Below are 26,376 nucleotides of genomic sequence, written 5' to 3'. Positions count from 1 at the left end.
TTCGGCCCATCGAGTCTGCTCCGCCATTCAATCATGGCTGATAATTTTCTCATCCCCATTCTCCTGCCTTCTCCCCATAACCCCTGAGCCCCTTATTAATCAAGAACCTATCTATCTCTGTCCTCAAGACCTGACCAGAACCTGAATGAGCAGGTTCTTCCCCAAGGTGGAGGATAAATGTGAATGGTGCCAGGGAGGCCCGGCCAACCACACCCACAGGTTCTGGGCATGTCCCAGACCTGTAGGGTTTGAGACAGCCTTCTCCGAGGCAATGCCCAAGGTTGTGGGGGGGGGTGAGGGTGGAGCCGTGCCCGAGAGCGGCAGCCTCCTGGGTATCGGAGCAGCCAGCTACATGGGGTAGAGGGCCGATGCCCTCGCTTTCGTCTCCCTAATCGCCCGCCGGAGAATCCTGCTCGGCTGGCGATCGGCAGCACCATCCACAGCTGCTGACCGCCTGGCAGACCCATCGGAATTTCTCTACCTGGAGAAGGTCAGGTTCACCATCCGAGGGTCAGAGGAAGGATTTTCACGAAGCATGGCGGAAACACATCAGCCTGTTCCTGTTATAACCTGCCTGCTGACCACTGGCTGGGGACTAACTCTGGCAGCACGGCAGCATTGTGGATAGCACAATCGCTTCACAGCTCCAGGGTCCCAGGTTCGATTCCGGCTTGGGTCACTGTCTGTGCGGAGTCTGCACATCCTCCCTGTGTGTGCGTGGGTTTCCTCCGGGTGCTCCGGTTTCCTCCCACAGTCCAAAGATGTGCAGGTTAGGTGGATTGGCCATGATAAATTGCCCCTAGTGTCCAAAATTGCCCTTAGTGTTGGGTGGGGTCATTGGGTTATGGGGATAGGGTGGAGGTGTTAACCTTGGGTAGGGTGCTCTTTCCAGGAGCCGGTGCAGACTCGATGGGCCGAATGGCCTCCTTCTACACTGTAAATTCTATGTAATCCCACAATCCTTCGGGAGTATGAGCTTCCCCAATGAGGGGGGGGGGGGGGGGCGGAGAAATTTGGACAGCCACTCCCTGCTGGTAAGGAGAGGAGGGGAAGGGCCACACAACCCCCCCCCCCCCCCCCCCCCCCCGAGCCCAACACCAATCAATAAACACTAAAAGCCCTGAGGGAACCATCAATTCTACGGACACGTGCTTGTAGGATTAGAATAGCGGTGTTAATATACTTACAACAGAGCCAGCCTGTTCGCCGTTGAACTTTCGATGAACTGGCCGGCTGGCTCTGTGGCACGGATCTTTATACAGCAGCTCCAGGGGGGAGGAGTTCTGGGCGGAGCCAAGGGGGGGAGCCCAGTACAAACTCTCGAGTACTCCCAGAGCTACTCCCCCTGGTGGTCAGGTAGTGCAACTGCACTTACAATATCGGTACATATATACAATGGGAACAGAGTGACATTGGTAACTTATAATACCGTGTGAATCTCATTCACCACAAACCCCAACAGAACAGGAGCACAATAGATGGAACCCTGGGGAGACGGCAGCGCTAAGAGGGGAACTAAACTACCAACGTTGGGGGAGAACAGACCTCATGTAAAAATCGCTGTAAATAAGACACAAACTTGTTTGTAACTACCTGATACACTTGAGCTGCCACTCTGTAAAAACTGGCAGTACCAATAAAAATATCTTTTTTTCAAGTGAAATAAAACAGACAAAGATTCAATCTTTTTTTTTTTAATTTTAATACTAATGGAATTCATTCCAGATTAGATGCATCGCGAGCAGAACAGGAGGGGTACAATAAAGCGAGATTCAAAGACAAGCTGCTGCTAAACTTTTACAGAACGTGGGGGAAAGCCAAATATATTGGCAGCAGAGAATCCTGCGACAATTAACAGCCAAACACAGACGTTTCAAAATGGACATTATGGGCTGTGGATTTGCGACACGAAGCCCAGATGTTCTGAGGTTCAATCCCATCACTTTCATGCTTGTCACATTCACCCACCACATCGCGTGCACATGTTCAGTATTCACCATTGCTTCAATTGCCAAGGCATAGCATACAACCTGAAAACTGCACCGACTATTTTCTGCAGTTCATTAAATACTTTGCACCTCATTAATTCCCCCAGTTTTTACCAATTTACAAAACTCTACTGTATTCAGTCAAAGACAAGCCAACAACAAATCTGCATCGAGTCTGCACCGGCTCTTGAAAGAGCACTCTACCCAAGGTCAACACCTCCACCCTATCCCCACAACCCAGTAACCCCACCCAACACTAAGGGCAATTTTGGACACTAAGGGCAATTTATCATGGCCAATCCACCTAACCTGCACATCTTTGGACTGTGGGAGGAAACAGGAGCACCGGGAGAAACCCACACAGACACGGGGAGGATGTGCAGACTCCGCACAGACAGTGACCCAAGCCGGAATCGAACCTGGGACCCTGGAGCTGTGAAGCATTTGTGCTATCCACACTGCTACCGTGCTACCAGATAGTCACGAAGAAATCCAATACGAAATTCAGAATCATAGAATTATAGAACCATAGAATTTACAGTGCAGAAGGAGGCCATTCGGCCCATCGAGTCTGCACTGGCTCTTGGAAAGAGCACCCTACCCAAGCACACACCTCCACCCTATCCCCATAACCCAGTAACCCCACCCAACAATGTTCTATATCTTATGAGGAAAGGCTGAAGGACATGAGGCTGTTTTTGTTAGAGAGAAGAAGGTTAAGAGGTGACTTAATTGAGGCATACAAGATGATCAGAGGATTAGATAGGGTGGACAGTGAGAGCCTTTTTCCTCGGATGGTGATATCCAGCACGAGGGGACATAGCTTTAAATTGAGGGGAGATAGATATAGGACAGATGTCAGAGGTAGGTTCTTTACTCAGAGAGTAATAAGGGCGGGGAATGCCCTGCCTGCAACAGTAGTGGACTCGCCAACACTAAACGCATTCAAATGGTCATTGGGTAGACATATGGACGATAAGGGAATAGTGTTGATGGGCTTTAGAGGGGTTTCACAGGTCGGCGCAACATCGAGGGCCGAAGGGCCTGTACTGTGCTGTAATGTTCTATGTTCTAACACTAAGGGCAATTTTGGACACTAAGGGCAATTTATCATGACCAATCCACCTAACGTGCACATCTTCCCAGAGGAAACCCACACACACACGGGGAGAACGTGCAGACTCCGCACAGACGGTGACCCAAGCCGGGAATCGAACCTGGGACCCTGGAGCTGTGAAGCAATTGTGCTAACCACAATGCTACCGTGCTGCCCAGAGAGTGGAGAGAAGATGGAACCCCGCTACCACAGAGAGTGAAGAATGTAGATGTATTTAAGGGGAATGTAGATGAGGATATGAAGGGAATAGAGGGTTACAATGATAGATTTGGATGGCAAATCTATGATTGCAGCATAAACACTGGGCTGGAGTGATTGAGCCAAATTGTCTGTTGCTGGGCTGTGTATATTTTAAGTAATTGTCAGTAAAATATAGATCATTCCTCAGCCTTTCAATCCTTTCCTCATACCCACGGGTTACTGGCATAACCTTGCAAATCTGTACTGCACCCTCTCCTCTGCCTCGATCTCCTTTCAATAATCAGGTCACCAGAACTTCAGTACTCTTAACCAAGGTTTGACGCAGGTTTAGCAAAACTACCCCTCTACAAATATCGCCAAGTGCTCAGTTTGTTTTCCAATTCCAGCAGAATGAAGATTAAGCGGGTTCTATTAAAGCCTTGTGATTCGGATCACACTCAACACAATGCCCCCCTCCCCACAAGCCAATCAGCAGATAATTACCACCCAGCCTGTGAAAACTAAAACCTACACCAGTAAATCCTGTGAGCATTGTCTGACACGCTGGTGTTCTGTTCTGGATTATTTCCGAGCCAACAACTTCATGGTTCTGTTCGTTGTGTAAGCACCAATCGCAGTTTCCAGGAGATCTTGAGTCACCTTCGCAATCTTTTCCCAATTGCTTGCAGAATCCTGTTGCTTCTTCAGTAACTCGATCTGTTCCTCCATCATCTGAGCTTTATTGGCAAACCCCTTCTCCAGTAATTCCTCCTGCTCTTTCAATTTGCTGTCCAGTGCTAACTTCTGCTCTCTCTGCAAGTCCTCTCTCTCTTCCTCCATCTTCAGCTTTAGGTATTTGACATTTTCTTCGTGGATTATCTTCTCGTCTTCCCTCAGCTTTTCCAAGGACTTCATTGCCTCTTCCTGTGCCTTTGCCTCTTGTTCGGCTTCAGCAGCTCTCTGCCTCTCTGCTGCAAAAGTAGGAACGAAGCTAATTGTCAGTGACATTTGCACATCATTGCAAATATGCACACTCATAGCCACACACAAAGTCGTAGACACGCAGCACACACACACGCCAACGTACACACACACACACATGCTCACACACACCGACACACACACAGACACACACAAACCACAGATATACACACACAGACAGACACACACACACCACCGAAACACACGCACACAGATACACACAGACAGACACATATACACATGCACATGCACACGGACGCACACACATGCATTTACACACACATACGCGCTGTCAAGGTGATGCAAATTGTGACTAAGTAATATCAATCAATAATTTCATCAGCTGACCAAAACACACTGGTCTGTTTAAAAAGAGCACGGTAAGAAGCCTTACAACACCAGGTTAAATTCCAACAGGTTTGTTTCAAACACGAGCTTTCAGAGCACTGCTCCTTCCTCACCTGAATGTGGCGACTAGGGGCTTTTTACAGTAACTTCATCGCAGTGTTAATGTAAGCCTACCTGTGACAATGAAGATTATTATACGATACTTTGCTTTCTGAAGTCAATGACCAGCTCTTTAGTTTTGCTGACATCGAGTGAGAGATCCATTTTCCCTAATCCTGAAACCAGGGCCTACCCAAAATGGCGCCCATTTCAACCCAACAGATGGGACAAAGAAACCCCCCCCCCAGTCAGCGTCAGCAACTACACCCCCTCCTATCCTAGAAACCACCTTACCACTTCCTCTTGAACCAATACCCACCCCTCTGCTCCACCCCCATTCCCCCTCCATTCACACCTTCTAGGATCACCGAAAGCCACCGAAACAGGTTGAGAAAGCCGAAGCCCCTCCCTCCACTTGCGAGTGAGGTAGCCCCCCTACCCCCCACCTCTTCACACAAATTAACATCAAAAGAATGGACCCAATCCACCAAAGCTCAGGAGCTGACACTCCCCTTCCTCCTCCTTCAACCCTGAAACCGCCCATCGCCCCTGTCATGATATGCAGCATGCACATAATGAGATACAGACAGGCAGCGAATGAACACAGAGAACAGGACATAGCCAATCAGCACGCAGAACACTTGGGGGTGGTTTCCGACTATAAAAGGCACGAGGCACTCACACTCCGCCTCCTTCCACTTCTGACATCTACAGTGTGAGTCAGGGTGTACAGATCATTTAACCCCTACAGCACGTGGCTAAGAGCTAGCCTGGTTCAGTCAGACAGAGTAATCGCACGAGGTTAGCAGAGAGTCGAACTCACATAGAACTGTGCTAACTGTGTGACAGGTCCAATAAATCAGATTGAACCAACTTCAATGTCTGGAGTATCTCTCAGGTAAAGCTGCATCCAGTTGCAGCCCGTGTTATCTCAGTGTGCTTAACATGACATCCCCCTCCCACCTCACCCCTCCAAAAACCAAAAGAAAAAAAACGACAGATTTCAATCACTAACAGATATATACAAAATATAAAGGCAGAGAGAGAGAGACATCAGGTCAAACACACAATTCGACAACCACACCCCCTTACAAACAAACCCCTCCCAAACATCAACAAAGTCCCATTCAAACCCCCTCAGTTCAGCCCATGAACTTGAGGCCACAATCAGAGCAGCCATGATCCAATCGAATAGTAGAGTCAGCCGAGGGGCTGAATGGCCTACTACTGTTCCTATTCACCGCCAGCAACATCACTCTGACCTCCTTACCCGCCAGCTTTTTGTCCGTGTCTGTCAGCAGCTTGTCAGCCTGTAGCACAGAATCAGCTTCCGGAGTTTTCTGTTGCATGAACCTGCTCAAGGCCTCCTCGGCCTGCGGGAGGTAGGGATTTAAATGTAGAGGAATGTTAGGATGGGGCAAATTCATTTGTGCAGAACTTCATACTAATTTATCACTAATGTTTACAGCCTGGAAACAGGCCCTTCAGCCCAGCCTGTCCATGCTGCCCAGTTGTTACCACTAAGCTAGTCCCACTTGTCTGCATTTGGCCCATAACCCTCTATACCCAGCATGTATCTGTCTAAATGCTTTTTAAAACACAAAATTGTACCCGCCTCTACTACTGCCTCTGGCAGCTCGTTTCAGACTCTCACCACCCTCTGTGTGAAACAATTGCCCCTCTGGACCCTTATGTATCTCTCCCCTCTCACCTTTAACCTATGCCCTCTAGTTTTAGACTCTCCTTCCTGTGGGAAAAGATGTTGACTCTCTACCTCATCTATAGTCCTCATTATTTTATAGGCCTCGACAAGATCACCCCTAAGCCTCCTACCCTCCAGGGAAAAAGTCCCAGTCTCTCCTTGTAACTCAAACCATCAAGTAGCATCCGAGTAAATCTTTACCGCACTCTTTCGAGTTTAATAACATCCTTTGTATAATAAGGTGACCAGAACTGAACACAGTATTCCAAGTGTGGCTTTACTAATGTCTTGTACAACTTCAGCAAGACGTCCCATCTCCAATGTTCTGACCAATAAAACCCAGCCTGCTGAATGCCTCCTTCACCACCCTGCCCACCTGCCACTCCACCTTCAAAGGGCTATGAACCTGTCCCCCTCGATCTCTTTGTTGTGTAACTCTCCTCAACTCCCTACCATTAACTGAGTAGGTCCTGCCCCAATTTGATCCACTAAAATGCATCACCTCACATTTATCCAAATTTTTTTTTTTATAAATTTAGATTACCCAATTATTTTTTCTATTAAGGGGCAATTTAGCATGGCCAATCCACCTACTCTGCACATTTTTTGGGTTGTGGGGGCGAAACCCACACAGACACGGGGAGAATGTGCAAACTCCACACGGATAGTGACCCAGAGCCGGGATCGAACCTGGGACCTCAGCGCCGTGAGGCGGTTGTGCTAACCACTAGGCCACCGTGCTGCCCCGCATTTATCCAAATTAAACTCCATCTGCCATTCATCGGCCCACTGGCCCAATTGGTCAAGATCCTGTCGCAATCTTTATATAACCTTCTTCACTGTCCACTATGCCACCAATCTTGGTGTCATCTACAAACTTGCTAACCATGCCTCCTACATTCTCATCCAAATCATTAATATATATCACAAATAACAGTGGACCCAGCACCGATCCCTGAGGCACACAGGCCTCCAGTTTGAAAAATAACCCTCCCCATCCACCGTTTGTCTTCTGTCGTCAAGCCAATTTTGTATCCAATTGGCTACCTCTCCCTGGATCCTGTGAGATGTTTTAACATTTTTGTTTTATAAATTTAGAGTACCCAATTATTTTTTCTCCAATTAAGGGGCAATTTAGCGTGGCCAATCCACCTACCCTGCACATCTTTGGGTTGTGGGGGTGAAGCCCACGCGGGGAGAATGTGCAAACTCCACATGGACAGTAAACCAGGGCTGGGATTCGAACCCGGGTCCTCAGCGCTGCAGTCCCAGTGCTAATCACTGCCGCCCTTAAATCCTGTGAGATTTAACCTTATGCAACAATCTACCATGCGGTACCTTGTCAAAGGCCTTGCTAAAGTCCATGTAGACAACGTCAACTATACTGCCCTCGTCTACCTTCTTGGTCACCCCTCAATGAAATTGGTGAGACGTGATTTTCCACTCACAAAGCCATGCTTACTTTCTCTAATCAGTCCTTGCCTCTCTAAATGCCTGTAGATCCTGTCTCTCAGAATACCTTCTAACAACTTACCCACCTCATCCGTGAGGCTCACCCGTCTGTAGTTCCCACACTATTCCCTTAAACAAAGGCACAACATTTGCTACCCTCCAATCTTCAGGCCCCTCTCCTGTTGCTGCCGACGATTCAAATATCTTTGCTATGGGACCCGCAGTTTCCTTCCTAACCTCACACAATGTCCTGGGATACGTTTCAGCAGGGATTTATCTACCTTGATGCGCTTTAAGACTTCCAGCACCTCCTTCTCTGAAATATGTACACTTGTAAAGACATCACTATTTATTTCCCCAATTTCCCCGAAATCCATGCCTATCTCTACAGTAAATACCAATGAGAAATATTCATTTAGGGGCAGCACGGTGGCGCAGTGGGTTAGCCCTGTTGCCTCACGGCGCCGAGGTCCCAGGTTCGAATCCCGTCTCTGGGTCACTGTCTGTGTGGAGTTTGCACATTCTCCCCGTGTCTGCCTGGGTTTCGCCCCCACAACCCAAAGATGTGCAGAGTAGGTGGATTGGCCTCACTAAATTGCCCCTTAATTGGAAAAATGAATTGGGTATTCTAAATTTATTAAAAAAAAAGAAAGAAATATTCATTTAGGATCTCACCCACCCCTTGTGGATCCGCACGTAGACGGCCTTGTAGATCCTGAAGGGGCCTCTCCCTCATTACTCTTTTACCCTTTATGTAAAAGCTCTTTGGATTCTCCTTTGCCTTATCTGTCAAGGCAATCGCATATCCCTTTTTGTCCTCCTGGTTTCTCTGTTACCTCTACTCCGACAAGCCCGATACTCTTCAAGGGATTCGCTTGATCCCAGCTGCCTATGTATGTCATATGCCTCCTTCTTCCTTTTGACCCTGGCCTCAATATCCCGAGTCATCCAGGGTTCCCGACTTCTACCAGCCTTACCCTTCACTCTGAGGAATGTACTCACCCTGGACCCTGGTTAACACACTTTTGAAAGCTCCCCACTTACCAGCTGTCCCCTTGCCTGTAAATAGACACCCCCAATCAACTTTTGAAAGTTCCTGCCTAACACCATCAAAATTGGCCTTGCCCCAATTCGCAGGCCAGGAGAATAGCCAATGTTGTTCCTTTGTTTAAGAAGGGGAGCAAGGATAATCCAGGGAACTACAGGCCGGTGAGCCTTACGTCAGTGGTAGGGAAATTACTGGAGAGAATTCTTCGAGACAGGATCTACTCCCATTTGGAAGCAAATGGACGTATTAGTGAGAGGCAGCACGGTTTTGTGAAGGGGGAGGTCGTGTCTCACTAACTTGATAAGAGTTTTTTGAGGAGGTCACAAAGATGATTGATGCAGGTACGGCAGTGGATGTTGTGCATATGGACTTCAGTAAAGCCTTTGTCAAGGTCCCTCATGGTAGACTGGTACAAAAGGTGAAGTCACACAGGATCAGAGGTGAGTTGGCAAGATGGATACAGAACTGGCTAGGTCATAGAAGGCAGAGAGTAGCAATGGAAGGGTGCTTTTCTAATTGTAGGGCTGTGACTAGTGGTGTTCCGCAGGGATCAGTGCTGGGACCTTTGCTGTTCGTAGTATATATAAATGATTTGGAGGAAAATGTAACTGGTCTGATTAGTAAGTTTGCAGATGACACAAAGGTTGGTGGAATTGCGGATAGCGATGAGGACTGTCAGAGGATACAACAGGATTTAGATCGTTTGGAGACTTGGGCGGAGAGATGGCAGATGGAGTTTAATCCGGACAAATGTGAGGTAATGCATTTTGGAAGGTCTAATGCAGGTCGGCAATATCAAGTGAATGGTCGAACCCTCAAGAGTATTGAAAGTCAGAGAGATCTTGGTGTACAGGTCCACAGGAAGGGGCAACACAGGTGGAGAAGGTAGTCAAGAAGGCATATGGCATACTTGCCTTCATTGGCCGGGGCATTGAGTATAAAAATTGGCAAGTCATGTTGCAGCTGTATAGAACCTTAGTTAGGCCACACTTGGAGTATAGTGTTCAATTCTGGTTGCCACAGTACCGGAAGGATGTGGAAGCTTTAGAGAGGGTGCAGAAGAGATTTACCAGGATGTTGCCTGGTATGGAGGGCATTAGCTATGAGGAGAGGTTGAATAAACTCGGTTTGTTCTCACTGTAATGATGGAGGGTGAGGGGCGACCTGATCTGAGGTCTACAAAATTATGAGGGGCATAGACAGAGTGGATAGTCAGAGGCTTTTCCCCAGGGTAGAGGGGTCAATTACTAGGGGGCATAGGTTTAAGGTGCGAGGGGCAAGGTTTAGAGGAGATGTACGAGGCAAGTTTTTTACACAGAGGGTAGTGGGTGCCTGGAACTCGCTGCCGGAGGAGGTGGTGGAAGCAGGGACGATAGTGACATTTAAGGGGCATCTTGACAAATACACGAATCGGATGGGAATAGAGGGATACGGACCCCGGAAATGTAGAAGATTTTAGTTTAGACGGGCAGCATGGTCGGCACGGACTTGGAGGGCCGAAGGGCCTGTTCCTGTGCTGTACTTTTCTTTGTTCTTTGTTCTTTCATTCTAATTTTTGGGCCAGAACTATCGTTCTCCATAGCTATCTTAAAACTAATGGAATTATGGTCACTGGTCCCAAAGTAATCTCTCACTAACATTTTTGTCACCTGCCCTTCCTTATTTCCCAAGAGGAGGTCAAGTTTTGCCCCCTCTCTGGTCGGGCCATGGACATACTGAATGAGAAATTCCTCCTGAATACACGCAACACATTTCTCTCCATCCAAACCCCTAATGCTATGTCTGTCCCAGTTAATGTTGGGAAAGTTAAAGTCCCCAAATATTACCACCCTATTTTTCCAGCAGCTATCTGTAATGTCCTTACACATTTGCTCCTCAATTTCCCGCTGACTATTTGGTGACCTGCAGTACAATCCTATCAAACTGATCTCTCCCTTCTTATTTTTCAGTTCCTCCCAGATAGACTCAGTGGGCGAACCCTCGGATATATCCCCTCTCAGTACTGCCGTGATATTCTCCCTAATTAAAAACGCAATGCCCCTCCCCCCCCCCTCCTCTCTTACCTCCTGTTCTATCTTTCCTACAGCATCCGTACCCTGGAATATTGAGCTGCCCCTTCCTTCGCCATGTTTCAGTAATAGCTATAAAAGCCCAGTACCATGTAGCCAGCCATGCCCTGAGTTCATCCGCCTTGCCCGTCTGGCCTCTTGCATTGAAATAAATGCAGTTTAATCCAGACTTCCCTTTCTCTCTGCCCTGCTTTCTCAGGCTATCTGGTCATGCTTTGTGCAATCTCCCTGTGTATTGTTCTCTTAGCCGTACTGGACGCATTCACCGAGTTCTCCACAGTCTCTGTACTGTGGCTCTTTTTGATTTTTGTCTTTGGTTTCTCTGCCTTTCACTTTCCCCCTGACTGCCTTTTGTTTCTGTCCCCACTTTACTTCCCTCCGACTTCCTGCATCGGTTCCCATCCCCCTGCCACATTATTTAAACCCTCCCCAACAGCACGAGCAAACATTCCCCTAGAACATCGGTACCAGCCCTGCCCCAGGTGTAACCTGTCCAGTTTGTGCTGGTCCCACCTTCCCCAGAACCGGTTCCAATGCCCCAGGAATTTGAATCCCTCCCTCTTGCATCACCTCTCAAACCACGCCTTCATCTTTTCTATCCTGACATTCCTACTGTGACTAGCTCATGGCACTGGTAGTAATCCCGAGATTACTATCTTTGAGGTCCTACTTTCTAGTTTAACTCCTAACTCCCAAAATTGAGCTTGTCGGACCTCATCTTGTTGTTTACCTATATCGTTGGTGCCTGTTGTGTTATTCTGCTTCGTGTAGCATAAGCTGCTTCCTTGAGGTATGCTTTGACAAAGGAAACCCCAGACTATGAAATGAGTTCAACGTGTTTATTGAACTATTAACACAGTTCTTAAATGAGTTTGACTCTCTGCTAATCTAACTGTAGTAACTCAGCCCATCTTTATCAGCCTGCTCTAAGCCACATGCTGGGTGTGATGCTGCTGATCAACCCTGTATCACTCTATAGATGTCGGTCTGTGGAAAGAGACAGAGCATGTGTGCCCTGTCCTTTTATATGGATTGTGAAGTGCCCCCTTGTGGTAATGCCACCTCTGGGTGTCCTGGTTACCCATTGGTTGTGTCCTGGTGTAATGACCCATTGTCTGTATGTCATGGCTTCTCTGGTGCTCCCTCTAGTGGTTCCTTAGTGGTAGTGTATTTATATTAACCCCTTATGTATTTACAGTGATGCGTATCACCACAGTGCCTATATGCACCATGACCACTAGCTGCTCACCCTCCCCCTCCAGAATCTCCTGTAACCACTCCAAGACATCCTTGACCCTTGTACCGGGGAGGCAACATACCATCCTGGAGTCTCATTTGCATCCACAGTAACCCTTGTCTATTCCCCTTACAATCGAGTCCCCTGTCACTATAACTCTTTTTTTTTTTACCTTATTCCCTTTTCCAGGGGTGGAGTGGAATTGCCGAATCACCTCCTGGCGATCCTGTTTGTACACTTCATAGCCACCGGGCTTGGTGTAAAATCCCTCCCGCAGTTTCTTCCCAATCTCAGTGGACAGGGTCTCCAGCAGCTTTGTGCACATCTCCATGGAAACAGCTTCATTCTTGTCACAAAGTTCCAAATAATGTCGTTGTACTTTGACCTGGCAATGTCAGAAAATCGTGTTACCAGATCTAACAACAACACTGGTGCAAATATCTGACTGGCTGTGAGGTAGCTCGAAAATACTAATCACATTGTTACAAGCTGTGAATGCTGGGAAATACATGGTCAACATCTGCTGGGATCAGATGAAGGCGTGGCTTGAGAGATGATGCAAGAGGGAGGAGTTCAGATTCCTGGGGCATTGGAACCGGTTCTGGGGCAGGTGGGACCAGCACAATCTGGACGGGTTACACAATGGGCAGATCATTACCACAGGTCTCTGAATTACTAATGTGTTATTTCAGACATCAATATTCAAGGTGAGCAAAGGGAGGATACGTTGGCTGTGGGAAAAGAGTGTGGCGGACCCGCAGGGTAGAACGTGCAGACTCCGCACAGACAGTGACCCAAGCCGGGAATCGAACCTGGGACCCTGGAGCTGTGAAGCCACAGTGCTACCCACTGTGCCACCTTGCCGCCCGGGTGCTGTCACCAGTTTGGCTAAGATTGAAAATACAGCCGCTCTCACAGAGGGCATTCATTGCCAATCACTGAGGGGCAGTTAAGAGTTAACCACATTGCTGTGGGTCTGGAGTCACATGTAGGCCAGACCAGGCAGCTCTTCGCTGCCTCCCTGCTAGCCCCCAGCAAAGTCGGTGGCCATTTGGAGCCGGTTTTCCTGTCGTTCCCACGCCAACGTGAGGACATAGTCTCCAAATTGGAGAATCCAGCCCCAGAATTCTCTCATTGAGCAAATTCTTTATTTTTTATAAATATTTTCATTGGGTTTTTGAATAAAGTATATTTACCGTTATGTACACAAAATAGAATACATATATATATAAAAATATATAGAAGAGAAGGGAACACACACAAACAAACAAACAAACAACAACAACAACAACAAAAAGTTAGAATGAAATAACTGGTAGGATATTATGTGCGACCTCAGCAACAGTTATTTTGTTTTTGTTTTCTTTTGTAAATTTAGAGTACCCAATTCAATTTTTCCAATTAAGGGGCAATTTAACGTGTTCAATCCACCTACCCTGCACATCTTTGGGTTGTGGGGGCGAAACCCACGCAGACACGGGGAGAATGTGCAAACTCCACACGGACAGTGACCCAGAGCCGGGATCGAACCTGGGACCTCGGCGCCGTGAGACTGCAGTGCTAACCACTGCGCCACCGTGCTGCCCTCAACAACAGTTATTGAGCAAATTTTAATTCCCCATCAGCCGTAATGTGCCTTGAATTTAACTCTCCAGATCACAGGCCTCTGGATTACTAATCCAGTAACATAGGCTGGGATTTTCCAGGTCCCTCCAGCGGGGGGCAGTAGAGGCGCTTCGCCATTGACCGTCAGATGGATCGACCAGTCCTGTCGAAGTCAGTGGCCATTCGCGTTGCTCGCCCGTCGCGCCGCGGGGAATTCCGCCTCAGGGATTACCTACAACGGGATCAGGAGATCCTACCACCAGGAAGGATCATGGGATAAATCCATTGGCTTTTGATGGGACAATAAGATGCAGCGGGGTACAGAGGTGGAAAGTCTCAGCCATAATCAGGACGTGGCTGTGCAATTTAGGTGTCCTGATCTGAGGAAGGATGTTCTGGCTCTGGAGGGAGAGCAGCAAAGGTTTACCAGGCTGATTCCTGTGATGACGGGGCTGTCACTAGAGGAAGGACTAAATCGTTTGGATTATATTCATTGGAGTTCAGAAGAGTGAGAGGGAATCTCATAGAAACTTATAAAATTCTAACAGGATTAGACAGGTTAGATTCAGAAAGAATGTTAACATAGAACATAGAACAGTACAGCACAGAACAGGCCCTTCGGCCCTCAATGTTGTGCCAAGCCATGATCACCCTACTCAAACCCACGTATCCACCCTATACCCGTAACCCAACAACCCCCCCCTTAACCTTACTTTTATTAGGACATTATGGGCAATTTAGCATGGCCAATCCACCTAACCCGCACATCTTTGGACTGTGGGAGGAAACTGGAGCACCCGGAGGAAACCCACGCACACAGGGGGAGGACGTGCAGACTCCACACAGACAGTGACCCAGCCGGGAATCGAACCTGGGACCCTGGAGCTGTGAAGCATTTATGCTAACCACCATGCTACCCTGCTGCCCCCATGCTACCCTGCTGCCCCAATGTTCCCGATGGTGGGAGAGTCCAGAACTAAGGGGGGGGTCATAGTTTGAGGATAAGGGATAAACATTTGAGGACTGAGGTGAGGAGAAATTTCTTCACCCAGAGAGAGTGGCGAATCTGTGAGGAATTCACTACCACAGAAAGTAGCTGAGACCAAAACGTTGTGTCATTTCAAGAAGGAATTGGATACAGCTCTCAGGGATAAAGGGATCGAAGGATTGGGGGGGAAGTCGGGATCAGGGTATTGAATTTGATGATCAGCCATGATCATGATGAATGGCGGAGCAGGCTCGATGGGCCGAATGGCCTCCTCCTGCTTCTGTTTTCCATGTATGTGTCAATGACTGCATTCAAACATCGAGGGTAGACAATTGTAGGTGTGTGTGTGTGTGTATGTGGGGTTGCTGTTGAGTGGGGGGATAGACAGTGCATGAGTCAAGGGTGGGGTGTCAGTAGAAGTATGGGTTGACTAGAAAAGCAACAAGTCAGGCCTGAAGAGTGCAAGATGTAAGAATGAATGAATATTCGATCATCTTTAGGGAGCCAGGTAGTGTTTTCCTCATCAGATGAAATGGGCAAGGCATGAGGCCATGCTGAAGTCATCATCTCAGTTCTAGGCTTTTTTAATGTCCTCATTTTATTGTCTAAATGTGGTCGAAACTCTCACCAACAGTTGATTGTAATAAGCCTGATCCTGGTCATTGAAGGAATTCTTCATGAAGAATTCAATGGCCTCTTTCCAACACAGTGTGTTCATCTTTGCCAGCTCTTCAGTTTCAGTCGGCATCTTCACCCTCAGCTCCATCTGTTGTTGATAGTGAGCGAGGCCCCCTTCGACGGCGGCTGTATTTTCAATCTTAGCCATACTGGTAACAGTATCCTCAATGCAAGGTACCATCCCGCTGGCAATGGTTTCAACGTAGCTTTGAGCTAAGATCGCCAACTCTGCAAGAAATGACAGAACAAAGAGTTCATTCCAGAACATTTGTAAAGGCGGACGGTTAAATCCTCTGAGCGAGGATATCACGGTTAGCGCAGTGGGTTAGCACCGTTGCCAGGGTCCCAGGTTCGATTCCCGGCTTGGATCGCTGTCTGTGCGGAGTCTGCACGTGTCTGCGTGGGTTTCCTCCGGGTGCTCCAGTTTCCTCCTACAAGTCCCGAAAACTATCGGAATAAATTCTGAGGGACAGAATTAATCTCCACGTGGAGAGGCAAGAGTTAATCAAGGAGAGTCAACATGGTTTTGTCAAAAGGAGATGATGTCTAACAAATTTGATTGAACATTTCAAGGAGGTGACTGGGTAGATTAAGGCAGTGCAGTTGATGTAGTCTACATGGACTTCAGTCAGCTTCGGACAAGGTGTTGCCTGGGAGACTGGTCAAGAGGGAAGATCCTATGGGACCCAGGGGCAATTTGGCAAATTGGACAGTTCCCGGCTTGGGTCACTGTCTGTGTGGAGTCTGCACGTTCTCCCCATGTCTGAGTGGGTTTCCTCCGGGTGCTCCGGTTTCCTCCCACACGTCCCAAAAGACATGCTGTTAGGCGAATTGAACATTCTGAATTCTCCCTCTGTGACCCGAACAGGCACTGGAATGTGGCGACTAGGGGCTTTTCACAGTAACTTCATTGCAGTGTTAATGTAAGCCTACTTGTGACAATAAAGATTATTATTATAACACTGTTATATTACGTGTAGTAATATCTTCTCACTCATCTGCTCCCTGCCAGAATGGCCGTATGCTTGATGTTCAGTAACACTCGAAGTCTTCAAATAAAGCAAATACTGTTTATTGAGTAACAATCATAAATGACCTATGAGTTTGTTCACTCTTCTATAACTATAACTGTAGATTAGATAAGTAAGATACATATTGGTTGAATAAACAGAGACAGGTTCCCGGCTGTGAACACCTATGACAAATATTTGTTTTTAAGGAAATTATTTCGGAGTTGATTTATTTTTTGGCTCCCACTTCAATTTCAGTACATATAATGTTTAACTACACCTGCTCGCTAATCTGTACCTCCAACTCTCTAACTAATCAATCCTGGGGCTGGAAATCGTTGGCTTTTAAAGCAGCACGGTTCGATTCCCGTACCAGTCTCCCCGAATGTGGCGACTAGGGGCTTTTCACAGTAACTTCATTGAAGCCTACTCGTGACAATAAGCGATTTTCATTTTCATACGAAAAGACGGGAACCCTCTCTGAGTGTCGCTTATATACATATATCTGGTGCTGCCATCTAGTGGTCATCTAGCACCTACTTGCAGGTGTTAACCCCTTACATACCTGCAGATGTACAGATCACTACAAAGCGCAACTTCCAATCCAGCACTGACTGGCCATTAAATTGTGAGTGTCTACAACAATGTCGAATATATAACAACATCACTTCAGTGAGCGAACACACAAAACTTGTCCAATTCTGGGTCACTCACTTCGACCATTGATTCTGTGGCCACCTTTGATTTGCTTGGGCTGCGATTCAAGGTAGATGTACTGGCAGAACGCACGGCACACGTCAACAAATTGGGGGTCAAGCTGACTTTCCGCGAGCTTCTCCACCTGGTTTAGGTTGGAACTGGCCGTCGGCTGAACGAATACAAAACACTTGCGAGACCTGAAGTAGTTCCTGATGCACTCACGGGGCTGGTTATATTCCATCACCTTTTTCGAGACACCTGCGTTCGGGGGAAAGAGAAAATTAGACCGCGTCCCCTTTGGCTGCCGGTACGAGAGTTTGGAATAACATGAAATAAAAGCACCTTAAATCCATTTCCGTCTCTTTGTTCTTGATCCAATTTTAGCCCTCAGCCAACTATAATGTTGTGGTGGTGCTGTCATTGGACCAGAGACCTGGGTTCAAATCCCGCTGCGGCAGATGGTGAAAGTTGAATTGAATAAAAGTCCGGAATTACAACCATTCTTGTACATCTGAGTCCTGAATCCCCTCTCGTGAAGTAAATCTGCCGTCCTTACTTGGTCTGGCCGACATAAGGCCCCAGATGCTGACTAACACGATTGACTCCGACCTCCCGCTGAAATGGCCTTGCAAACTACTCAGTTCAAAGCAATAAATGATGACTGGCGGCACTGCGGTTAGCACTGCTGCCTCACAGCGCCAGGGATCCAGGTTCAACTCCAGCCTCGGGTCACTGTCTGTGTGGAGTTTGCACCTTCTCTCCGTGTCTGCGTGGGTTTCCTCCGGGTGCTCCGGTTCCCCCCCCCCCCACAGTCGGGAGATGCGCAGGTTAGGTGGATTGGCCGAGCTAAATTGCCCCTTGGTGTCCGAAGGTTGGGTGGCGTCATGGGAATAGGGTGACTGGGCCTCCGTAGGGTGCTGTTTCGATGGGCCGGTTCAGACCTGATGGGCCGAATGGCCTCCTTCTGCACTGGAGGGATTATGTGATGTACTCGATGACAAATGCTTGGCCACATCCCCCAAAAAATCCAAGCATCTCAATCTTGGAACATTTTACTCATAATTCCCACCTTTATTGAGAAGATTAAGAAGTCTGACACCAGGTAAATGTCCAACAGGTTTGTTTCCAATCACGAGCTTTCAGAGCGCATCTCCTCCATCATGTGAGTCACTCAGAACCTCCTCTCTGTCTACGTTAATCACTTTCATCTTATCAAAGGGCTCGATTCAACTAAATGGGAATAAAGTCCCATAGTTAACGCGTTTAGCCACGTGTTTCCTGCGGCTCGCAGCGCGTGAAACACACGGCTATTCAACGTGCGACTGCCGTTGTGTGAGGGGCTACACCGAGGAATGTGTGGTCACGGCTGCACATACCCCCGTTTTGTACACTGGCCGGCTCCCCTCGCCCAAACCCCCCCCCCCCCCCCCCCATTGCTGCGAGAGGGCAGGACGCCATTTTGACGCGCTGGCTTAAAAAGCTCTCCTGGCCGCATTTTGAGAATTCAGCGCTAAACCTTCCGCGCTATGGCGACCTCAGTTAATGTTGGGGGAAGTTGAAATCGGCCGCCGTCACTACTCTGTAATAAAGTGAGAAGAAAGGTTCCACTGGCAAGAGTGGAATATTTATGGGAATCTGCAACATAACCGGAGGGGGGGGGGGGGGGGATGAGGAGGACATTTTTGACATTTCTGATTTGCAATGCAGCGTGTGAAAGGGCGAGGGAAGCACATTCCATCGGAACGGTCCAAAGGGAGTGGGAGGACTATTTGAAGGGGAGATATTTTCTGGGGTATGGGAATAGGGAAGAGGAAATGGGTCAAATTGGAGAGTTCTGTCACAGAACCAGCATCGGCACGATGGGCTGAATGGTCTCCTGAGCTTTACTATTCTGGAGATGTACCGGCCCAGAATGGAAAATAGTAGTGATAACAGGCTGGGGGGAAATCTAACAGAGTCTAACACAGCCTAACACAGTCTATCACAGTCTAACGCAGTCTAAAGCAGTCTAACACAGTGTAACTCAGTCAAAAACAGTATATCACAGTGTAACACAGTCTATCACAGTCTATCACAGTCTATCACAGTCTATCACAGTCTATCACAGTCTATCACAGTGTAACACAGTCTATCACAGTCTATCACAGTCTATCACAGTGTAACACAGTCTATCACAGTCTATCACAGTCTATCACAGTGTAACACAGTATATCACAGTGTAACACAGTCTATCACAGTCTATCACAGTCTATCACAGTGTAACACAGTCTATCACAGTGTAACACAGTATATCACAGTGTAACACAGTCTATCACAGTCTATCACAGTCTATCACAGTGTAACACAGTCTATCACAGTCTATCACAGTCTATCACAGTGTAACACAGTCTATCACAGTCTATCACAGTCTATCACAGTGTAACACAGTCTATCACAGTCTAACACTAATACAGTCTATCACCATCTATCACCATCTAACACAGTCTAACACAATCTATCGCAATCTAGCACAGCCTAACGCAGTCTAACACAGTGTAACTCAGTCAAAAACAGTATATCACAGTGTAACACAGTCTATCACAGTCTAACACTAATACAGTCTATCACCATCTATCACCATCTAACACAGTCTAACACAATCTATCGCAGTCTAACGCAGTCTAACACAGCCTAACGCAGTCTAACACAGTCTAATGTAGTCTAAAGCAGTCTAACACAGTGTAACTCAGTCAAAAACAGTCTATCACAGTGTAACACAGTCTATCACAGTCTATCACAGTGTAACACAGTCTATCACAGTCTATCACAGTCTATCACAGTGTAACACAGTCTATCACAGTCTAACACTAATACAGTCTATCACCATCTATCACCATCTAACACAGTCTAACACAATCTATCGCAATCTAGCACAGCCTAACGCAGTCTAACACAGTCTAATGTAGTCTAAAGCAGTCTAACGCAGTCTAAAGCAGTCTAACACAGTGTAACACAGTCTAGCACAGTGTAACACAATCTAACGCAGTGTAACACAGTCCACAACAATGTAACACTGTTGAACACTGTCTGACACAGTCTAACACGGTCTAATACAGTGTAATACAGTCTAACACAGTCTAACGGTCTAACACAGTGCAATACAGTCTAACACAGTCTAACACGGTCTAACACAGTGCAATACAGTCTAACACGGTCTAACACAGTGCAATACAGTCTAACACAGTCTAACACGGTCTAACACAGTGCAATACAGTCTAACACGGTCTAACACAGTGCAATACAGTCTAACACAGTCTAACACGGTCTAACACAGTGCAATACAGTCTAACACAGTCTAACACGGTCTAACACAGTGCAATACAGTCTAACACAGTCTAATACAGTTTAATAGTCTAACACAGTGTAATATATATTAACAATGTAATACAGATTAACAGTCTAACAAAGTGTGACACAGTCTAACACAGTCCAACACAATGTAATTCAGTCCAACACAGTGTAACACAGTCTAACACAATCTAACACACACTCTAACACTCAAACACATTCTAACTCAGTCTAACACAGTATCGCAGTCTAACACAGTCTAAACAGTGTAACAGTCTAACGCAGTCTAACGCAGTGTAACACAGTCTAACGCAGTCTAATGCAGTTTAACGCAGTCTAATGCAGTCTAACACAGCCTAACGCAGTCTAACGCAGTGTAACACAGTGTAACACAGTCTACGCAGTCTAACGCAGTCTAATGAAGTCTAACGCAGCCTAACGCAGTCTAACGCAGTTTAACGCAGTCTAACACAGCCTAACGCAGTCTAACGCAGTGTAACACAGTCTACGCAGTCTAACACAGTCTAACACAGCCTAACGCAGTCTAACACAGCCTAACGCAGTCTAACGCAGTCTAACACAGTCTAACACACTCCCTCATGGGTGAAAGATATTGGACATTTGTAGTTGTGCAACTACCTTTTTTGAGTTGAAGGCCATGGTTTAAATAGTCATCTGCTGTGACATCCTGCCCATTGATTTTCAGTTCCAGGGTGAAATCCCGCACTGCCCAAACAAAGGCCGGAGAGATCTTCAATAACTCCAGCTCTTCATCATCGTCATCATCATCATCTCCCTCATTGGACTTCACTTTGATGAGCTCCGTCAGATTGGAGATAAAGCTGGATCCTGTTAAGGAAATGACTGGCTACAGAGTTTTACACCAGCCAATGACTTTAAAACACTGTAGGTGCTGGCTGCCCACAAACTGGTCGTTGTTTAAATAACAAGTCAGCTCAGAGATCAGGGAACTGTCATTGGAAGGCAGCAAACGGCAGAAAGTGGAAGGAATCTGATGGGGAGCAGCTTGTTGGAGGATCAGCCAGTGGAGGGGCTGCAGCTGTGAAAGGGAAGGTTCAGCTGGACTGAGAGAAGAGGAGGTGGAAGCAGCACAGCAGCTGAGAGACAGAGGTGATCAGTTTCAGCAGGGACGGAGGAGAAACTGAGCAGACACAGGGGCGGAGTTAACGGGAGGAAGAGTCGAGATACAGTCAAACCTTCCAAATACTGAAACATTCACCCAGCGAGTGGTTAGGGTCTGGAATGCACTGTCTGACAGTGTGGTGGAGGCAGGTTCACACAGCGAGTGGTTAGGATCTGGAATGTACTGTCTGACAGTGTGGTGGAGGCAGGTTCACACAGCGCGTGGTTAGGGTGTGGAATGTACTGTCTGACAGTGTGGTGGAGGCAGGTTCACACAGCGAGTGGTTAGGGTCTGGAATGCACTGTCTGACAGCGCGGTGGAGGCAGGGTACACAGCGAGTGGTTAGGATCTGGAATGCACTGTCTGACAGCGCGGTGGAGGCAGGATACACAGCGAGTGGTTAGGATCTGGAATGCACTGTCTGACAGCGCGGTGGAGGCAGGTTCACACAGCGAGTGGTTAGGGTCTGGAATGTACTGTCTGACAGCGCGGTGGAGGCAGGTTCACACAGCGAGTGGTTAGGGTCTGGAATGCACTGTCTGACAGTGTGGTGGAGGCCGGTTCACACAGCGAGTGGCTCGGGTCTGGAATGCACTGTCTGACAGCGCGGTGGAGTCAAGTTCTATCAGAACTTTCAAAAGGCAATTGGACAGTTATCTGAACAGGAAGGATGTACAGGGTTATGGTGGGAAGACAGGGAAGTGGAACCCTGTCTGCTCCCTCAGAGAGCTGGAGCAGAAACAATGGGCTGAATGGCCTCCTTCTGGCCTGCAGCAATTGTGTGATGAAGCACAATCTCAGTCACAAATCCAATTTCGGACTGTTACATGAATAAACTGATGGGATTAAGGGCAGATAAGTCTCCACGACCTGATGGCCTGCACCCCAGGGTATTAAGGGAGTTGGCAGCGGAGATAGCGGTTGCGTTGGTTATGATATTTCAGAATTCCCTGGATTTTGGAAGGGTCCCGGTGGATTGGGAACACACTAATATAACTCCCCTGTTCAAAATGGTAGAGAGGGAAAAAGTCGTAAACCATAGACCGGGTTGGCTTGACCTCTGTGGTGGGGAGGTTGCTGGAATCAATCATTAAGGAGGGGATGGCTGAATATCTGGAAAGACAAAGCCCAATCCATCATTGTCAGCGTGGTTTTATGAAGCATAAGTCCTGCTTGACAAACTTGCTTGAGTTCTTTAAGGACGTTACCAGCAAGGTGGATAATGGGGAACCTGTGGATGTGGTGTATCTAGACTTCCAGAAGGTGTTTGACATAAAAGATTGAATCCAGAAGGTAAGATCACAGCGGGGGGCGGGGGGTGGGGGGGGGGAGATAGGGTCAAAATTTGGCCGAAAAAATTGAAAGGCAAATTATTATCGAAATGGAGAGCAGTAGAGAAGTGTTGCTGCAATTGTATAGGGTGTTGGTGGGACCTCATCTGGAGTATTGTGTCCAGTTCTGGTCTCCTTATTTGAGGAAGGATGTGGAGGCAGTTCAGAGGTTGTTCACCAGATCGATTCCGGGGATGATATGAAAAATGAAAATCGCTTATTGTGACAAGTAGGCTTCAAATGAATGTACCGTGAAAAGCCCCTAGTCGCCACATTCCGGCGCCTGTTTGGGGACGCTGGTACGGGAATTGAACCCGCGTTGCTGGCCTTGGCCTGCTTTACGAGCCAGCTATTTAGCCCACTGTGCTAAAGCAGCCCCTGATCTACACGGATGTATAAGACAGAGCCTCCTGATCTATACTAAGGGTTGACATATGAGGAGAGATTGAACAGTTTGGGTTTCTAATCGCTGGAGTTCAGAAGGATGAGAGGAGATCTGATCGAGGTGTATAAAATACTAACAAGGGTTGATAAAGTAAATGTAGACCAAATGTACCCCTTGTGGGGCAATGTAGAACGAGAGGTCACGGATAAAGGTTGGGAGGCGGTAGATTTAAAACTGAGATGAGAAGGAACTACTTCTCACAGAGGGTGGGGAATTTGTGGAACTCGCTGCTCCGTAGTGTAGAGGAATCTGAATCATTAAGTGGTTTTAAGAAGGATAGATTTCTGATTTTAAAACGGGTTAAAAGGACATGGGGAACAAGTAGGGAGGTGGATTTGAGACCAGGAAGAGATCAGCCATGATCTGATTGGATGGCAGAACAGGCTCGAGGGGCTGAATTGCAGACTTCTGCTCCGAATCCCGATGTTCCGATGATGAGGAGGATATTATTTACACCGTATCTCCCAGCCGATCTCTATTTCTGATCCAGTGTCTAAAATGTGAGGGAAGCAGATTCAATGCAACCATCAAAGGGGAGTTGGATATCGGTTTGAAATGGGGATATTTTCAGGGGGACGGAAATAGGGAAGTCTATCTCCCAACACCATCACGGGGAACAAAATGTTACTGACATGGGTTGGTATTCCCTGGCCGTCCGCTGAGTGGGTGGGATTCTCTGGCCCCAGAGGCAGTGCATCCCCGCCTGCTGAGCCTCCCGGCAGCGTGGGGCGGTTTAAATGGAAAATCCCATCGGGAGCAGCGGGAGCAGAGAATCTCGTCCCCAGCGGGCGGTCTGCTGCACACACACACCCTCCCCCCCAACCACCCCCCATTCCACCCAGTGGGATTTTCTGCACGGATCGCCCATCCCATCACCTGCCTTCAGCACCAGCGGAAGATCCGACGGGATGGGCCGGAAAATCCCGCCCTGAGCATTTCCTTCACAAAGTAGAAAGGCAGAGCGTGATTTGTACATTGGGAATTCCTTTAAGACGGCGACGATCTCATCTGGGAACTGCCAATAAGCAGGCCCCAGAAATATCCCGACCTTTATGGTACGTGAGGACGATCTGGCTAATTGTTCTGAACTGTTTAAAAGCTCAGGAGATGTGAGAAGGTGATTCAAACAGAGGTTTATTTGCATCCAAAAGAAAAGGCCGCAATAAATGGGATTATAAAGTCATCTCAGTTCTAAATCTACCGCCTCTCAACCTAGATCCATGACCTCTCATTCCAGATTTCGCCACAAGGGGGAACAATTGGCCTTTGTTTACTTTATAATCCCATTTCCTATGTGGCCAGTCATGCTATAGTTGGATAGAACCTTGTGTTCTTGAAAATACAGAAAAATGTGTCATTTGAAACATGGAAGTCTGGCAATATCTGGTTTGAGAGGGTACAGGGAAAGATCCCACAAAAGTTTCATAGCAGCTTCAAAGAGCAGGGTTGTAAAATGCAGATTGCTGCTCACAAGCAGGCTAATCAAACACACCAGTCTCATGTGGTAAACTAAAACAATGGCTCACACCTTCATGGAATGTAACTATCTCAGGAAGCATCTGAAAAAGCATGGATGAGAGTTTCAATTGCATTAAGTGACGAATGTTTAAAACAGGCAAGTCTTTCAAGTCATAACCAAGTTAAATTTTAGCATACAGCTAAAAGCAAAATTTCACACCTTAATTGAAATAAACTCTCTTAGTAAACAGCTGGAAAGGATGGAAGATACTCAGTCAAATTTGGTGTCAATTTTAAAGTGTAAAATTCTATGAACATCAGGACAATTAAAAGAAAATTGGAGACGACCTGTCTACGAGAAACATCATGTAAGTCAAAATCAAAGGCAAAGTTATGAGCTGGGGACAATTGGAAAATTAAACGATTCGAAATTACAGAAATAAAAGTTAACTATTGAAACCAAAGCATTTTTTAATCAGATCTGAGAGGAGACGATATGCCCAAAATGAATAATTAGTTGTAGTAAGATGTTTACATCAAAGATAATTTTAAACTATCAAAGTGAAACAAGCCCATTTACAATAAAGTCGTTAAAACTTAATAACTCTTCGAAAGAGAATATAAACCACCGGAAGAAAGGGTAGAGCAGAGCCAGCTCTCACAGCTCGGTGCATGGGAAGAACAGGACACAGCAACCGAGTTCACCAGCGAATACAACTCAAGAAGACCAGATTTTAAGAAGATCGATTGCCAAGGTGGGCCTGAAGCAGCCAGAAGCAAGATCTTTTTTCCTTTCTGTAAAGAAAGTGTTTGCAGCTTTTAAAAGAAAAAATATAATAATAAAAATAACTTAACCTGAAAAAGTGGTTATTAGCTTACTTCACTTCCTTAATAACGCAGGACCCAGGACATCAATGCTATTAAGGGGTAAGTAGGTAAAATTCTTCAGTGAAGGTATGGGTTATACCGGGGGATAACTTGAAAAGATAGTTTGACCTGAATAGCATCCACAGAAGCCTGCACTGGAGTCAGGGAGTGAGAATCCCTGTTCACCATTTAGAATATCAACCTTTTTTTGGTATAGGGGGAATTCTAAGAATAGTGGTGAGTTTTAACTTCACTTGGTAAGGCTGCACTTGGAATATTGCGCACAATTCTGGTCGCCACACTACCAGAAGGATGTGGAGGCTTTGGAGAGGGTGCAGAGGAGGTTTGCCAGGATGTTGCCTGGTATGGAGGGTGTTAGCTTTGCGGAGAGGCTGAATAAACTCGGACTGTTTTCATTAGAAAGACAGAGGTTGAGGGGCAACCTGATAGAGGGCTACAAGATTATGAGGGGCATGGGTAGAGTGGATGGGCAGGCACTCTTTCCCAGGGTGGAGGGGTCAGTCACCAAGGGGCATAGGTTGAAGGTCCGTGGGGCAAAGTTTAGAGGAGATGTGTGAGGCAGGTATTTTACACAGCGGGTGG

At 47.1% G+C, this 26,376-nt stretch overlaps 1 protein-coding gene across 1 annotated transcript in view; it reads right to left on the bottom strand.

The window, feature by feature from the left end:
* Positions 1-3,140: 3,140 nt before the first annotated feature.
* The window catches only part of LOC119976080 (guanylate-binding protein 1-like), a 45,233-nt gene continuing 21,997 nt past the window's right edge, over positions 3,141-26,376 (bottom strand). The window contains exons 5-10 of the mRNA XM_038816229.1: positions 21,168-21,370; positions 17,217-17,459; positions 15,443-15,720; positions 12,394-12,606; positions 5,984-6,086; positions 3,141-4,256 (exon numbers count right to left, since the gene is read on the bottom strand). Coding sequence (XP_038672157.1) covers positions 3,868-4,256; positions 5,984-6,086; positions 12,394-12,606; positions 15,443-15,720; positions 17,217-17,459; positions 21,168-21,370 — 1,429 coding nt within the window. The 3' untranslated portion in view covers positions 3,141-3,867. The remainder of the gene's footprint in view (positions 4,257-5,983; positions 6,087-12,393; positions 12,607-15,442; positions 15,721-17,216; positions 17,460-21,167; positions 21,371-26,376) is intronic.

The sequence above is a fragment of the Scyliorhinus canicula genome, chromosome 13 (genome assembly GCF_902713615.1).
Source record: "Scyliorhinus canicula chromosome 13, sScyCan1.1, whole genome shotgun sequence".
Lineage (NCBI taxonomy): Eukaryota > Metazoa > Chordata > Chondrichthyes > Carcharhiniformes > Scyliorhinidae > Scyliorhinus > Scyliorhinus canicula.
The sequence above is the reverse complement of the archived record's forward strand: the minus strand, read 5'-3'. Positions and strand labels throughout refer to the sequence as shown.